At 54.3% G+C, this 17,922-nt stretch overlaps 1 protein-coding gene across 1 annotated transcript in view; it reads right to left on the reverse strand.

The window, feature by feature from the left end:
* Positions 1 to 8,904, reverse strand: part of CAMSAP2 (calmodulin regulated spectrin associated protein family member 2) — a 29,862-nt gene extending 20,958 nt beyond the window's left edge. The window contains exons 1-2 of the mRNA XM_081123733.1: positions 8,631 to 8,904; positions 488 to 747 (exon numbers count right to left, since the gene is read on the reverse strand). Of these exons, the coding sequence (XP_080979859.1) occupies positions 488 to 747; positions 8,631 to 8,769 (399 nt within the window). The 5' untranslated portion in view covers positions 8,770 to 8,904. The remainder of the gene's footprint in view (positions 1 to 487; positions 748 to 8,630) is intronic.
* Positions 8,905 to 17,922: the final 9,018 nt, after the last annotated feature.

The following is a 17,922-nucleotide window of genomic DNA, read 5'->3' on the forward strand; positions in this document are numbered from 1 at the left end:
TTCCTTGAAAGTAGAAACGGGTTTTTAAAAAGACTAGGCTGAAAGCAAGGAGGTCACCACCCCGTTCAGTGCGGGGGGGAAGCAGATCCTCCCGTCCCCAGCTCACGATTTCGTGCATTTCTCAGCACAGTCTCCCCCTCCGAGCAAGGCGGTCCCACCGAAGTCTGCGATTCCACCAACGGTGTGGACCACTTTCTTTCTAACACCGTCTCGGGCGCCCAGCACTGCGAACCGAGGCTAGAGGACAGCGGACTGAAGGGGCAAATGCTCTGAGTCCGGGACCGTCCTGCGGGCGACCCGCCCGCTCATCCCAGGGCAGCTTGGAGTTCCCCGTGGCGTTCCCCACAGAATGAATTCGTGCTTACTGAACACACTAAATTATCCGACAGGCAGAGATTTACCGCGAGGCCACGCAAGCACGCGAACGGCCACGAAACGGCACTCACAGGACAGCCCGGCCCCGACGGCGGCCCGACGGGGGACTCACCATCTGGATGGGCTTCCTCTGCAGGTCTCGCTCGGTCACCAGCCTCTCCTGGTCGGTGACGTAGAGACCCTTCTGCGCCAGGGCCTGGATCACGGCGTCGTGGCCCACGAGGGGCTTCGCGGCGTCGCTCCTGAGGATCAGGCTCCCCGCTCGGCAGTACAGCTCGGCCGACAGGAGCAGGCTGACCACAGGCGGCTTAATGTGCTCCTGGTCATACTGGTCGGTGTAGAACGGCTCTCGAAGCTCCTCCGGCACATTTTCTACAAAGAATGAGGGAAGATTCTTACAGGGCTTCCATAAAAGAAACGTGATGTATTTAATAACGACTGTTTGTGTCGTAAAAGCTAAGAAAGTGTCCCGCGCGCATCCTCAGGTGCACGGAGCGAGCCGGACGACAGAAAGCGAATTTCAGCGGCTTCCCTCCCATCTCAGCTGCCAGCCGGAGCTGCAGCAACAGCCACTTCGGGGGCCACAGGCCTGGCCCAGGAGCAAACCCCAACCCTGCAGACCCCAGAACCCCCGGCACACCCCTCCCACCCCGGCGGACTCATTCCCCGCACCAGCTCGGGTCTGAGGCGTCCCGGGATCAGAAACAGCCCGACCCTCAAGGAGCCACAGTCCACAGGGTCCAGGGAGACGGGGCAAGTCCAGCGGCTCAGAAACGGGGGGGGGGGGGGGGGCAGCGGACGAGAGAAACGGACAACTCGACGCCTCAAGTCCAGAGGAAGAAGCGCCAGCCGTGCTGACCTGAGTCATCAGAAGACTCGGCGGGACCGGCAGACTGCGTTTAACCAGGAAAAGGAGGCTTTCTGGGCGGAGAGGGAGGGACCGCAAACCGCGCGGTCCAGGCGGGAAAGGCTCGCGCAGGGGAGGAGGGGGCAGAGCCGCAACGGAGGCTGGTGCTCAGGCTGCAAAGTGCTCTTTAAACACGAGGCCCCCACGTGACAACTGACCAGAGATCGCGACCGTTTCCACGGAGAGGCGACACGGTAAGTGGCGCCCGGGGCAATCAGCCCGGTGTTCAGTGCGGACGGTGTAAAACCAGAGCCGGTCGCGGGTGAGGGAAGACGGCAGTGAGTGCGAACCAACAGCAGCAACATCCAAGTGGAAAGATCCAAAAAGCAGCTGGGGACACGCAGGGCTCCGGAGGAGGTCAGGAGTGGACGCAGCGATTTGGGATTTGGGTGACACCCAAAAACACCGTCCTCATCCAACAGCTGGAGGCACGTTCCTTCCCTCGCACCTGCACCAACCGGCGGGGAGCCGCCTGCACCCCAGCAGCTGCCCCGCAGGACGCAGAGCTCGGCGGGGACCACGGGCCGCGGGCGACCCTGCTAAACATCAGCGTCGCAGGAGCCGAGGGGAGCACGTAGAAGAACCGCTCAGCGGGGAAATTATTTGACCTTAAGATAATTATTATAAAATGTCTACATGATGGGTTTTTATTTCCTGGCACCTAAACACTGGCCGTGCAAAGACAAGGACTGCTCCTTATCAGGACGGCACACTTCCCCGTCACCCTGCGTCGCCTACCGTCAGCCACGCTTCTGCAGCCGCCCACACGTGAGCTTCTTGAGGGAACTGGCAAACGAGGTCACACAGAGAAAACGAGGGACCCTGACGCTCAGAGGCTCCTCCACGTGTCAGACGCCTCCCTGAACCCGCATCCCGCCCTCAATCCCAACGTCTCCTGGCTCCCACTTTACAGACAGGACCCAAGGGCACAGCTGACCAACGCAGGGCCCGCGCTCTAACCATCCACACGTCCAAAACTAACAAGGGTTTAGCAAGATCACCGGCTCGAAGGTAAAGACGGACGGCGCAGGGCCAGCTGCTCTCGCTGGGGCACCGCTCGCAGACCCAGGCTGCAAAGCGTGGGCTTCAGAAAGGTCCCAGGGCCAGGAAGGGACAGGCCCGCGGCGAGCCAACGGCTGTTTTAAATGACAAAACTGACTTTTCCACCCTAAAGACTGCAAACCTGCAGAGTGAACGTTACAGAACAGGCCACTTTCAACACCAGGTCTTCAGGGAAGAGACATGCTTAAGGGACGACCTCGAAATGCCTGTCATTTCTCCCAAGAGGACAAGGCCACCATTTTCTAAGAAACGGTTTGGACTCGTGGCACATTTTGAAAGAACCGAAACAGCACATTAGGAGATAAACAGGCAAATCAAAGATAAGAGGTTTCGCCCTCTCCCCATGTGCAGCCTGGAGATAAGTGACTACCTGAGGGGCGGCCACCGTGTGAAACTCCACTCCCAGGCCTGCGAGGACACGGGACTAGTTCTTCCTGCGCACCAGGCCGTGAGCAGAACCTACCCCGGCCCTGTCACCATCAATCTCACGGGATCTCGGTTTTGAAATCCGCCATCACCTGGAACGCTTGAGGTACAGGCGGAGGGGTGGAGACAGAATTGCCCAAGGCATTCTCTGTAACTTTCTATAACGCTGGGTTGGTACCAGCTGCATCCACAGGCAGTGACCTCGAGGTCTCTTTAAAGCAGTGCCCGTTTCCCGGCCCCTCTCCCTTCTGCAACAGGACTCCCTCCAAAGCTGGGCCTCTGGTCGGTCACCCACACTCCCGGCCGCAGAGGCAGCCAGATACAGTGGGAACAGGGGCTCTGGGTTTAAGAAGACCAGGCTTCATCGCAATGATTGTCTGAGTGCGAGTTTCCCCCAACTCCACCTCGCTGCAGCACCACCCCTGCCCTGTGCCCCTGGCCCTGAGTCTTCTGCCACAATGTGCTGCGCCCGGGCCTTCTGCACACACCCGGGCCTTCTGCACACGCCCGGGCCCTCTGTACATACCCGGGCCCTCTGCACACACCCGGGCCTTCTGCACACGCCCGGGCCCTCTGCACACACCCGGGGCCCTCTGCACACGCCCGGGCCCTCTGCACACGCCCGGGCCCTCTGCACACAGCCAGGCCCTCTGCACACGCCCGGGCCCTCTGCACACGCCCGGGCCCTCTGCACACAGCCAGGCCCTCTGCACACACCCGGGCCCTCTGCACACAGCCGGGCCCTCTGCACACGCCCGGGCCCTCTGCACACGCCCTGGCCGCTCCTGCCTCCTGTTCCTCCTCTAACCCTCACAGGGTCGGCTCTTTCCTTTGGGCCCCAGTTGGACACCATCTCCTCGGATATACTTCCCTGACCCCAGTGGGTTCATTCCCACTTCAACTCTCCCCATAACAGCTGTCACTGCCCTGTAAAACACACAGGTGTGTTTATCCCGCCTCCTCCCACACAGCACATCAGAACCTCGGGGACAGCGGTGCACCTCTGGGTGTCAGGACGCCTAGAATGGGGCCCACCCCCAGCAGGCACCAGAATGTTGCCTAAGTGTGAAGATCCGAAACCCGGAGCTGTGTCCTCAGACAGATGCCAGTGAAAAGTTTCCTCCCTCCTCCCGCTTATCACATGCTGGGCTAGGTGCTGGGCAGCATTCCTGAGCTCCCGGCACCACCTCCGCCCTCCCGCTGCCCCAGGAGACCACAGCACCTCCCACGAGCTCCTCCAGTCCCTGCACCTGGACGCCTCAACCTCGCCACGGGAGCCGGGCTTCTCTGTGACAAAGGGGCGCACGTGGGAGGGGAAGGACCGAGTGAGCGCTGGTGGGCGGGAATGGGAGTGTCAGCGTGAAAGGTGGTGTTTTATATCCACCCGCGGAGAGGAACAGATGTAGCTTCGTGTTACGTCCGCACACGCGTCTTTCCTCGCTTGTCAGCTAAATGAGCACACACCTGTAACCTGGACCCCGATACCTTTCCCGCTGGAAGGAACCAGGGCTCCCGGAGAAATGGCTGCTTCCAGGGCCGAGCAGGAAAAGTGCAGGATAAGCCAAGAATCTGTGTGTGTGCGTGTGTGTGTGCACACAGAGATACACACGTACACGCATACACATGTACACACGTGTGCACACATACACATATGTATGCATGTGTACACACATTCACTAGTACACACTAGTTCACATGTACACACACTGTGCGGGAGGGAGGGAGGGGAGAGAGAATAAAACGAATGGGACCAAGTGCTGACAACGGGCCAATCTGTGTAACGGGCACGCAGAGTTCTCTGTAGCATGTCAGACATTTGAGATTATGCTGAAAAACAAGGTTATGGAACCTTGAGATTCTCAAAATCAACCTTTTCCCCTCAACTTGAGCATCTTCTCGTGTCCCTGACACCCACGAACCACCTACCTGCACACCCGGAATCCTGGGAGTCATCACCCCCCCAATCCAGGCCCAGCCCACCCCCACCCTGGATTCCGCCTAGAACCCCTTCTCTCCCTCTACGAACAACCTCATCTTTCCAGTTTCAATCACAGGTCACAGAAGACCCCAAACCGTCCTCCCCAGCCCCCGCTCCTCAGTCACACGCATTCCTGCAGCTAACGCCCTCCCTGGGTCCCTCCGGTCCTTGGCCGACACATCAACCTCCAGCTTCCCAAGAACAAAGGCGACCAGCCGTCCCCCAACCTGCCGCCTTCTCTGCCAAGGGCTCCGCGGCTCGGCCCAGACACTGAACCTCAAAGCTCAGGTGGCCTCGTCCTGACACACTCACTACCTTCTACTTCCGACCACTCCCCGTGCACCCCAAATTCAGTCCTTTAAATGACACTAGGATCACCTCTCCATAGCTAATGCCTCTATCCCATTAATCTGATTCCACCCGTGCAGCGCAGCGGCCAGGGCACAGACGAGTCAGATTCCCGGGGTTCAGGTCCCGGCCCCGGCTCCCTAAGCTGGGTGGCTCTGGATGAGTTCCTACCCTCCGGGCCTCAGGCTCCTCACCCGTACCGCTGGTATGATTAACAGTTTCCAGCTCTTAAGCTGTCATGAGGATTAAAGTGAGATAAGACCTGTAAGTGCCTGACTCGGGTGAACACAAGTAAGTGCTCGGTACCTGAGAGCCGCTTTCCCTCCTTCCCAGCCCTCTGCCAGCTCCGGGGATGGCCTGCTGGCCCCTGCTGGCTCCGCGACGCCTTCCCAAGCTGGCCTCTGCCGCGAGCCCTCCTGAGGAAGCGGGCCTTAAATCCCACGCTAAGGTCTCCAGATTCAAGGACTTAGTAGGGACGAGTGTCGTTAGAGGCTCTGTGCCCACCATCTTCTCCAAAGGATGGAAGGGAGCAGAGCATTTAAGGCCAACTCAGTAATGTCGCTGCTAAGTGGGTCAGGCTGCTGGGGGGCGGGGGCACCGTTAACCTCCCCGGCCTTTGCAATCTGCTTAAAGTAATTAGAGTGTCTGTTTATTGGTTAAAATGTACCTAAAAAACCTTATTCCTTATTTGATCAAAACTGTACCTGCATTCTTCCACAAAATAAACTAAGATTTGGGCTATCTGGGGTATTTCTGGTGTAAAGAGAAGGACATGCTTCTAAGCGTCTGACGTGAGACCAGATTAAGCGAATCTCCACCTGCTTTCTAGGTACTACGATGCTCACGCTTTCTTTCTTTTCTATGGCTCAGTAACTTCATTCTATGCCCACAGGTGACTTCTAGTTATCATTTTAAAGGACTTTTTCAACACACGGTTCTAAAACTCACTACTTTTTAATATGTCAAAAGATAGAAAGTTTATCATGGAAAAAGACTAAATCCATGCCCGAAGACGCTATAGCTCATAGTTAAAGAAGTGATTTTAGTAAATCAGAACAAAGTTGGGCTAATTTTTGAATGACTAAATACCATCAGGTAATAACCTTTGAACTCTGTAGTCTACTAACATTTGCTGCATAAGTGTCTGCAGCAAATGAATATTGATATCAAAAGAACAAAATGTTACTTTTTTCTGGTTTGCCCTATATACATTTATATTTTGAAAGATTGTTGACAAAAGACTAAACAAAATATGCAAACACAGCACTGTTACTAATGTATTCATTTCTTGTTACTAAGTCACTTTGAGGTCTTTAAGGGCTTTTTCATGATTTTTTAAAACCCATTCCAACTGTTGCCAAGGCAAATGTTACTAAAGTACTAACAATATCCATTTAAAGCATCTGACAGTTTAAGATCTGCCCACTCCTTAAAGAAAAAAAAGTCCTAAAGAAAAAAAAGACTTTTAACGTGTACTAGATGCACATTTTTTACACTTGCAGGTAAGAGGATTACTCTGCAGAGTGAGGTAGAGTCAGAAGGACCTGAGCATGCAGAACCCACGACTGGCCAGATGTTTCAGCTTGAGTAAATCGCTGAGCCTACTCCCTCATCTGCAAAACGAGAACAGCTGTGGGAAGGGAGGAAGCAATGTACTTTACTTCAAGGACTGGGGACCTACGGGCATGCCCGGTGGGCAGCAATGCAAGCCCTTGGAGTCAGTCAAATCCAAACTCATCCCTGCCCTTAAGAAAGAGTGACTGGTGAGAAGGTGGTCTGACCTCTCTGTGCACTGCGCTGTTCTACTAGAATGGGGAACACAGCACCCACATCACCGAGTCGCTGCAAATCCCGAATGGACGACTCGGTGCACCACACGGGGCCAGAGGTGCCGCTGATATTAGATTCCCTCACTTCCTTTCTCCCGGAAGTGTGTTCACTACAAGTCCCTCCTGTGCCCAAAATCTAGGGAACAGGCCTGACAGACCTCAGGAAGGAGGCAGTTTCCAGTTCAGAGCCTTGTGAACCCGGGACCACATGTTGGCATCTGTGCCCTGAGTGTCTTCGGTTTCAGGAGAGAAAACACTGCTGATGTTCCCTTGCTGTCCCACACGGGTCACTGTATACCCTCCCCTCTTCCCACCTTTCCTAAGCACTCAAATAGCTTTCACTTCTCCTCCAGATGGGCTTTGGCTTCAGGATGCCGCTGAAGCTGAAGCCAAAACACATCTCCTCTTCTTGCTGCTGGTATCAGTGATGCCAGAAAATAAAAACACACTACCGTTCGCTGCCGCCTCCTGTGGGTTACTGGACACACTGAGTTCCAAAACAATCCTTAACATGGAAATTACTTCAAAATGATTTTTTACATTTGCTCCTGGTGCCAGTTTTAAAACGTTTTACATATTTATAAAGTCAGGCCAATGCGGAGTTTCCCTCAAAACTAACTCAACTCCCCGGACACTGAGATTCATTTGCCAGTTAACTAAAACGTGCAGTCTGAAAAATATCTGGCTGTGTCTGTTTCAGCAGTAAGAATGAATTAAACCTTTACCCACATATTGTCACAGCTCTAAAAGCGGACATAAGCCATTCCCCGCCCCCTACCTCCCCCAAAAAACACACTTAACATCTGGTAAATGCTAAGAAACTTTCCAGCAAATATTTTATGGACCCAAAACTGGTTCACCGGGGCAGAGATCTTACAAAATGACTCTTGAAGCTGCCAGATGACAGTGCCCTCCGGGAGCACCCTACAAGGGGAAACTCCCCTTTCCCCAGCCTTCCTCGGCATGGGCTCCCCCAAAGCCGCCGCAGAGGAATTAGCCGAGGCCCTCTTCCTGTTATTCCACAAAGGCTGGGTGCCGGGCGAGTGCTTCACTGCCAATTTGTGTCAACAGCACAGGCCCTGAAAAACACTCTATTTAAAAAAATAAAATAAAAAAATCCCACAGTAGGGAGTTTTTGTTTCCCTTAATTTATGAAGCCAAAATCCGTTTGGAAAAAAAAAAGGGGGGGGAGGGATACATCTCGCTGGTAAACACGAAATGGAAACAGTATCGTCGCTAAACCGCAGCTTTCGCAGCGCCCGCCACGCGAGGGGAGCGCCGCGGGGGCTCCACGGCTCAGAAATTCACGGCGCGTCTGGACGCGGGCGCCCGGCGCTCCCGGGGCCTGGGCAGGAGCCCTCGCTCCGCGCGTCGAAATCAAGGCAGGACCACGGGCCTCTCCCGTCCTCCGATAATAAAGACACCGGCTCGGATCTGCGGCCGCGACTGTGAGTGGGGAGGGGGCATCGCAGGGGGGAGAGGAGCGCCGAGGGGGCCACCCCGGGTCGGACCCGGGCAAAGCGCCTGGAAACAAGCGGTCCCATCCCGGAGAGCCCGCCAGACCCCGCCTGACGCCCGGGCGCCGGGCTCCGGCCCCTTCCTTCCCCGCCCGGGCCCGCGGGCCGCGCCGCGCACCGGCTGAAGGATGCGCGCGGGGCCGGGGCGCGCGCCCCCCGAGGGGCCGGGCGGGGACGCCGCCGCCTACCTGTCCCGAAGGCTTTGGCCACCAGCCAGGCCAGGTTGCAGGCGATCTTGGCCCGGGAGAAGTCGTAGTGGTCGAAGGGCTTGATGGCGGGGACAATGAAGGTCCTCCGGAGCTCCCGCGGGTCCGCGGCGTCCCCCATGGTCCCGGGGTGCGCGGTGCTGGGCGCCGGGCGCGGGCGCTCACATGGTGCGCGGCCCGGGCGGAGGGGAGGCTGGGTGTCGGCGCGCGGGGAGCCCCCCGCCTCCGGCCGCCGCCGCCCGGCCCGGGACCGGCCGCCGCCGCCCGGCCCGGGACCGGCCGCCGCCCCCGCCGCCCGCGAGCGCGCGTGAGCGAGGCCGCTCCCCTTTGTCTGCGCTCGGCCGCACGGCGGGGGCGGCGGCCGCGGGCGCGGGGATGCTGCGGGCTCAGCCCCGGCGCCGGGGGCCCGCGCCCGCCATCGCCAGGCTCCGCGCCCTCCCGCAGGCCGCGGGCGCAGGGGCGCGGGCGGGGGCGGCCGCCCGCACGACGCTCAGGAAACGTCAAAATCCCTGCGGCCGGCCCCCCGCCGCCGGCCCGCGTCGGCCGCCCGGGAGACGCCGCGCGCCGGGCTCGCCGCTCCCGCCGTACCGGGGCCGCCCCGGGGCTCTCCCCGCTCCCGCCGGGCCCGCCGCCGCCCTGGGCCGCCGCCGCCGCCGCCGCCACCACCGCTGCGGTTTTCCGGCTGCGGCACTGGACCGAGGGAGCAGCTGCGGGCACTGAGCATGCGCCCTCGTGCGGCCACGCCCCGGCCACGCCCCGCCCCCGGCCCCGCCCCCAGGCCGGCCCCGCCCGGCTCTCCAGCCGCCGCAGGGATCCTGGCCTGGAGGCCCCGCGCAGTGAGCATGCGCAGAACCTCCGCCGCCCGGCCACGCCCCCGGGCCACGCCCTAGTGCCCGCCCCCTACGGCTCCCCTCCAGTCGCAGGCTTCTCGGCCCTGACGCACTGAGCATGCCCAGCCTCGTTCCCGAGCTGGCCACGCCCCGCCACGCCCTAAGCCACGCCCCGGGCCCGCCCCTGACCGCCTCTGGGGCCGCGGGCGTCGGAGCCGCGGGCTGGGCTCACTGGGCATGCGCCGCGCTCCCCGCCCCAGGGCCCGGCGCCCCGCGGCTGCTTTGTGACCGCGCGTCCGACGCGCGCCCGGGCGCAGGTCCTCGGCGTCCCCCGCGCTGGGCCGCCGCCGCTGCGGGGAGAGGGCAGGGAACCCGCGGGAGGAGGGCGGCCCGGTGCTGGCTCTCACGCATTAGCCAGGCGGCGGGCAAGCAGAGGGAACTAACTGGTGTCTGTTCAAGTGCTCGTGCGCCCCGCGCTTTGCTGCGACCCCGACGTGCACAATTTTGGGCTATAACCCCAAAGGGGGGGGGGTCGTCGCTGGCGGGCCACGGAACCACGGAGGCGAAGCGCGTGCACTTACTCGCAGGTGGTTTAACGGGGTTTGAGGGTCGGGGAAGCCCCCACCGTGGTCTGGCACCTACACGCACCTGACCGCGACGGCGTCATTGGGTCAGAGCCGCGCTGCAGCTTCCCTAAGGGACCTGCTTTCTCAGAGCTGTGCCCTTGCCCAGGGTGCTCCCTCCGCCCGCCTGCCCGACTCCTGCTCCATCCTCAAGCTTCGTTACGGTAAACGCCTCCTCCAGGAAGCCCTCCTGGACTGCTGCTGACACCCAGCCAGGGCCCTCACACAGGCGCCTCCCCTACCTGCTTCCAGAGCACCCTGTTTGCATTTCTGTCCTAGCATTTGGCCACCCCTCTGTCTTTCCCGCGGATGACAGGGTCTACCTCCAGCCCCTGGACAGTGCTCCGACCACAGTAGCTGCTCAGTGACTATTTAGGGACTAAGGATGGATATTATAGCGGTTAATACTTGTTCAGTTTATTCAACTCCCTAATTCCTCACAATATCTCACTGCAATACATTATCTAATTTTAATTATGACCAAATCCTGCGTTACCTTCATTTCACAGATGAGAAAAGTAAAGCTCAGGAAAAAAATTTAAATCAGCCTGTAGCCCCACAACGAGTAAACTGGCAGACCCAGGATGGGCACCCAGAACGGTCGTTACCCAAAGCCCATGTTTTAACTACCAGAGCCTCCCCAGAATTACCTGCCCTTGAGACAGAAGCAAGATATAGGAGGTGTGAGGGGAGGGGCTTGGGCCCTACTATGTGAAAGGGTAGGTAGCTCCACCAGCGAGCCCCTAGGGGTTCTGTTTAATCCCTACAGAGACGCCCGTGTGGGCCAGGAAAAGAATGTGTGAGAAGAATCTTATTCCCGCCACAGGGTGCTTGATGTCATTCTTCAATAATTCAATGCCTATTAATAGACTGTTTCTCATAGGCACAGCGGATAATAAAATTAATGTATAGATAACAGCTCACAAACTGGGCTCACGCAATGACTACGTGAATTCTCACATCCATTCTGTGAAACCGGCAATATTTTCTTTCCATTCTAGACCCAGGACTGAGGGTCTGGGAGATCGATTTGCACTGCCCAGAGTTCCTGGCTGATCCGTCTCTGAGTCTGGCTTCAAAAACAGGCCCTGTCCTGGCCAGTGTGGCTCAACGGCTGAGCGGCAGCCTATGAACCAGGAGATCGAGGTTGGATTCCCGGTCAGGGCCCACGCCCAGGTTGTGGGCTTGATCCCCAGTAGGGGGCGTGCAGGAGGCAACCGATCAATGACTCATCATTGACGTTTCTCTCTCCCTCCCTCCCTCTCTCTGAAATGAATAAAAAAAATAAAATAAAAATAAAAACAGGCCCTCACCTGCTGGCTCCACTCCTCCAGCGGGCACCATTCCTTGTGTCTCTTCCCTTCCCAGATTATGGAGGCTGACGTGTCCTTAAATAAATAATGCAACGGAAGAGAGGTAAATCCTATGAGAGGCAAAATACAGACAGAGCACGCGGGCGGAGGGGTCAGGAAGGTTTCTCGGGGACTTCTGTTCAATCTAATGTAGCCAAATCCACCTGCAACTGAATTCTAGAGCAACAAGCCGAATTCAGAGAAACCTCTAGCCTGGAAAGGTTGAAGAGAGATGCTGAAACATTTCGCCAGTTATTAGAATAACCTGCAAGCTGATACAGGGTTCTGAGGCCAGAAACCACGTCCGTTCAACTCCGAGTTGCGTGCATGACCCGGCACAGCGCTCTCCTCACAGTGGGTGCCGGGTCACTGTTTGCTGAGTCTAATTGAGAGCTACTTCAGCCTAAATAAACACAATGAGGAAGAGCGGGAAACAAAGACAGTTGCTGTGACTTGTCCTTTGATTCACGGGTGATACATTTAGTAGGGATGGCATGACTCTGGCCCCAGTTGGGGCGGAGTGTGTTTAGGAACAGGAAAAAAAAAAATTGCCTACACAAAGAGCGGCTTTCACTTTTAGGGAGGCCGTGGAACCTGGGGTCACAGTAGGAGGCTCTTATTAACAGAGAAACACCCTGAGCACAAAGAGGGATTCATTTCCAGGGAGACAGACGCTCTCATAGGGTGCTCTTTGTGACACCTTCAGAATGATCCCTTTTAAAAACTCGACATCTCTGCAGAATACCAGTCCGAAAGAAATGCCCTCCGCTGCCTTCTTAAGATATCTGGCTTCATTAAAAACGAAACGCGGGCCAGCTTGTCCCACTGCACGGCCATCCCTCTATTTTCTGTCTCCAGGTTTAGTCTCTCTCCACCAGATAATTGTTACACTTGCTCATCCCTACGCATACAAATGCTATTTTAAATGTTTTTCTCCTTTCCCCTGGAAAATCCCCAGTCTCAGCCAGACTTCCTTCTTTGTGGCCATCCTCTATCTCTGTGTCTTTGGGTCGAGTCATAAATGTATTCCTCCAGCCACTGGCTAATATTGATTGAGCCTGCTGAGGATGCAATGTTGAACACGACTGCTGAGGAAGCAAATTTTTAATGAGAAAACCTGGAGATCCTAGAGCCAGAGCGGCCCAGCTCTCGTTCATTGTGGTTCCTCTATCTCCGTAGGCTGGAAACCTTGTTACTTGTGTAGAAATCTCAGAAACAAAGAAACACTTAACCATTAGCACTCCCCTGAGACCTTGTGTTTTTTTTTTTTTTTCTCAGATTTTTTATTGATTGATTTTGAAAGAGAGATTAATTTGTTGTTCCACTTATTTATGCCTTCATTGGTTGATTGTTATATGTGCCCTGGCCAGAGATTGAACCCACAACCCTGGTGTATTGGGGCAACACTCTAACCAACCGACCTACCCAGCCAGGAAGATCTTGTGTTATTTTTTAAAATTGAAAGCATGTATCCATATACTATCATCCACTTTCAATTAGTTACACTAACAGCCGCTAACACTTATCACCTGTTAACACTTTCTACATACCAGGCCCTGCTTTGCGTAGATTATCTTATTTAATCTTCACCATAGTCCTAATATTATTATCCTCATTTGGCAAATGGAGAGACCACAGTGCAGTGAACTCAAGTGGGGAAGACCTTGTGTGACTTTGAAACTCCAGGGACTAGAATGAAACTTGGAATCCACCAGGTTAAGAAAGACCAAGGGGGGAGGGGGCGGGGGAAGGCCACATCTGGCAGCATCTGGCAGACTCACACGGACTAGGAGGGTCTGTGCTGTGTCGCTCACACTGTCACTTCTCCACACAGCGTGTCTTTCATCTGAACAGCCAGCAGAATTTTACGAGGATTACTTCACCAGCCTTCGAAACAATTCCAGCGAGGCCTGCATGCTGTGATGCCAAGTGCGTGGCTGGAGCAGCCGAACACGGGGAGGCTGCGTAACTCCCAGTCGCACCGAGTCAGTGTCTCAGTGGAAAAGTGTAATTTAATCGCTAAATAGCGCAGGACCCGGGCATTTACAGGTGGGAAGTGAAGACTGGGGCTGACACCCAAACTCGGGGCTCCTGAGTTCAAGGTCGAATCGTTCCCTCTCCACTCACCGGTGTGGTGGTGGCTGTGCCTTTGTTACTAGAGGTGACCTAAGCATTCACCCTGGCGTTGCAGATCCCCTCAAAATGGCCTGTCTTTACATTCGTATTTCCCCAGGACTCTCCTAGACTTATCAACCCAAATTGCTCTCGAGACCTTGAACGTATTCAGTCCTTTCCAGGGCTTCTTGGCTTGGACAATTTTATTAACCTCCACCAGACCAACATGAACTATTGAAACTTCTCATCTTTCAGGACCTACATCAAATGCCTCCTCTTCCATGAAGCCCTCCCGGCCCTCCTTGCCTTCCCCGATCTCTTTGTGCAATCTCATTCCGCTCCATAATCTCCGTCAGAGCCTAATAGATAACAGGCCACAGGAAGTTATCTGTTAGCTAAATGGAAGAATCAGTAAATTAACAGGTAATTAAAAAATACACATGCATACATCCTAGGGCCGTGGGACTGATCAGTATTCCTTAACTACCTTCCACAGGAATTAAAACTGGAAAGTTGCTTTCCACAGTGCCGTACACTAAGTGGATCCCAGTGGTTCCCGGTGTATGATGTTTTATGAGAGTTTATACTGAGAAAATGTAGTGATTTTTTTTTTATAAACTATTTTTTCCCCTAAAGGACCATTTTTTATTATGAGATTATTCCCTTCCTGCCTTTTTCCTGTTTGAATGTCCTTTCTCTTATGAAATAATGGTGATTATTGGTGATGGTGGAGCTTTTATGTCTCCTCATCGGGTAACGTGGAAAATTGATAACCTTACGTCACTCCTCTCCCATTTATTTATTTATTCATTCATCTGGGAAACTTGGCTGCTTTGTATAATCCCCAAGTCCCGAGGCCGCTGCTCTGGTCACCTGAACGGCATGAATTAGTCCTGATTAGCTTCTTAAACAAAACTGCCTCCAAAAAGCACTCAGAAAATCAAAGCAAAAATCTGTTATTTTTGTGTATTGTGTTTGCTATAGGAATAGTTATTGTTTCCAACATGCTGGTATTTGAATATCATGGCATATGGGCTAATTTTCTCCCATGTTAGTCACTAAAAATAGAAATCAGGTCTTCCTTTAAAGGTCTAGTTGGGCCCAGCCGGGCATGGCTCAGTGGTTGAGCGTCGACCTAGGATCCAGGAGATTGAGGTTCGATTCCTGGTCAGGGCACATGCCCGGGTTGGGGGCTTGATTCCCAGTAGGGGGCGTGCAGGAGGCAGCCGATCCATGACTCTCACCACTAATCTTTCTCTCTCTCTCTCTCCCTTCCTCTCTCTGAAGTCAATATATACTTTCTTTAAAAACCCTTTAAAATAAATAAATAAGGTCTAGTTGGGGCTACACTGAACTTTGAGGGCCTCTTTCTAACTAGAGTGTAAATGTGCACACGGTCACCCTTCACGACCTCGGGACAGCTGGGAAACAGACTATGCATCTTCCTGCTTAGGGAGGGTCTTCTGGGCCCGGACTTTAGGAAGGATGTGAATATAGGATTCTGATGAACAGAAACAAAACACGGTGGCTTCCTTCTCCTGCCGTGGCTTCCTCGCCTCCTCCCCGCTTCCTCCTCGAGTTCTAGACCAGAGGAGTGTGTCTTCCTGCGTAGTTTCTCGTGTCGTCAAGCTGAAGCCTCTGCATGAAACCAGGAAGAGGCAAGTTACGGCTTGACGTTGAGGATCGGAAAAGGCAAAAGCCTGTGGCACCCGCAACGGCATTGTTCACGGGCCTTGGATAACCCGACGCTACTTCTGCCACGAGAAAAACACTCTGCTTCCAGGTTATTCAGAATGGAAGCTGGAGTTGGAAGGAAAGAGAAGCTGTAAATACTTTTCTACCGGATGTTTACAGTTGAACATCTTAACGGACAGTGTATCCTTTTCAGGAGTCATTGTAGGTGATATGCGATAGAGCAGTAAAGCCGCCCTATGGAGTAAGTGTTACATACTATATAATGTGTGTCCTATAGAGTATGTGTCACCGCAGGGCCTGCTGACAGCGTGACCACCCGGCACTGCCTCTTCTCAACGTTTGAACTAATGCTTAGTCTACGAGTTGCATTCCAGGCTAAGACCCTTCCTTCCACAACAGAATCCTGACATTAGAAACAGTATCATTCCCTTCATTAAAAATCTAACAAAGATGAGAAGCTGCGTCCGATTTAGAAAGTCATTTCCACTCAGCACAGCTCCAGCTGATAAAATGCTGGGATAATTGTCATTCCAAGGACTCTATTGCGTTGCTGCAGGCCGTCCGAGGGGCTGGAGAAAATACAGAATAAAACAGGGAAGGGGACAGTCCCTCCTGGGGGAGAGATGGGCCCGGTGACCTCAGAGGCCTTGAGTTCCTAGATATTTCCATGGTCGCTCAAGGTTTCATGGAACTTTAAAAAAATTGTCTTATTTTTTTAAAAATATATAATGATTGTTTAGTTTAGAACAGCATTATGTGGGTTTTACTACAAGGTGTCTTTTAACTGATTCATTAACATCCCTGGTGCTTTTTCTTAGAACACGTTCTCCAAAAGAAAACAAATCACCACACTTCCCCCAACCCTCAGGCCCATGTCTTAGTTTTTCCTGGATTCCAAATGGAACTAAAGCTACCGGATGTCCCTGACGCCCGCTCGCCCAGAGCATGATTGGTTTTTGATCAAAGGTCTTACGGACACACCCCTCCCCTAATTGCATCCTTTCCCCAAACGTCTTAAAATAAACAGCAAGGCCACGGCTCAGGAAGGCGGAAAATCGGGCACTCCGTGAAATGCTGGCCTTGTTGAACGTGGTGTGTGTGTTTTCAGAATTTGTTAAAAAAAAAATAAAAAAATCCCTCGACCCAAAGTTGTGTGATGAATACGGTGCCCCAGCCAAGTTGTAAATCTCAGCGGATGGGCGTGGGGATGGCAAGCGTTGGGCAGGACGGTACCCTCCCTGGCGCATGACAGACAAAGAGGCATTGACCAGACCCACGGCCGCTTCCTATTGCCGTCTGTCACCAGCGAAGCGTAAGGTCGCTGGAGCCGTTGGAGAAGCTCATCCAGAAAACTGAAAGGCATGGAAAGAAGTGCGTTAAAATATACCTGGCATCTTCCCACTCACTGGACCTCGGGCCAACCAAATATTATTTCGTTAGGTCCCTTGCACACAACTGAACTTCATCGTCTCTTCCATTCACCCAGCCCATCTCTCGTGCTAAATGGACAGTGTGCCTCTAAAGCCTTTTTAGGAGTCGCTGACATTGAAAAACGTCCTTGGGCCTGGCTGGCGTGGCTCCGAGGCTGAACGTCCACCCAGGAACCTGGAGGTCATGGTCCTCTTCTGGGTCAGGGCACATGCCTGGGGTTGGGGGCTCGGTCCCCAGTCCGGGGCATGCAGGAGGCAGCCGATCTATGACTCATCACTGATGTTTCTCTCTCTCTCCCCTTTCCTCTCTCTCTAAAAGTCAATAAAAACGGTGTTTTTTAAAAAAAGATAACGAACGTATCTATAAAAAGCGAAAATAAAAACATACTTGGCCCTGAAATTTCAAGGGACACGCTCTGGACCCCGCACAGATCTCCACCCTGCCGGGGACCTTCTGTGCCAAGCCTCCCGTGGGGATGTTTGTAAGTGGACACCGAGCACAAGAGAGGTCAGGCCTGGCGCGGAAACCCCACCAGCGGCGGAATCCAGGGTTTCAGAAGGGGGTGGTTATAGGATCGCTATGCAAACCTCAGCTTATTCGCGCTCCTTTTATTTTATTTTTTTTTTTAACCCTCAGGAAAGCTATAATTTGAATCGAAGAGCAGTAGTTAGGAGAAAATGTTAATCAAAATCAGACAAGCATGCGTTAACCCCCTCGCGACCAAGCGCTGTGAGCCACGGGACCCGACTTTTCCCAAACCCAGCGGGAGCCCTCTGCGTGTCCCCAGTTTCTCCCCGCACCTTTACGGGATGTCCCCTATCGCTTCTCTTCCTCGCTAGGGCTGCTCTCGTTTTTTCTTCTAGAAACCGTTTTCTCCAAGGTTAGCCTCAAAGGGGTCTACCCCCCTTCCCCTGCTATTTTTTAAGCAAGCACACAAGACTTTGCATTTTTAAGGTTTTCCCTGCTTGACATTCTTGAGGAACAGGGTTAAAATCAGCATTGGGAAAATTATGAAAGTTTAACAATTCACCAAAAGTTATCTTAAGTGCATGTCCTCAAGTGGGGTAAAATGTGTGGGAGGTGGGGAGGCCCCTTTCTTGGGAGTGGCCAGAGCAGGCCCGGGCCAGCCTCCCTTCTGTCCACCTCCTGTCGCTGTTTCATTCCTCTGGCTACAGCTCAGGGAGACCCTCCGGTCCCTGTCCCACACCCTCCGCCCCTCTCCCTGTCC

This window comes from Miniopterus schreibersii (assembly GCF_964146895.1).
Source record: "Miniopterus schreibersii genome assembly, chromosome: 21".
Lineage (NCBI taxonomy): Eukaryota > Metazoa > Chordata > Mammalia > Chiroptera > Miniopteridae > Miniopterus > Miniopterus schreibersii.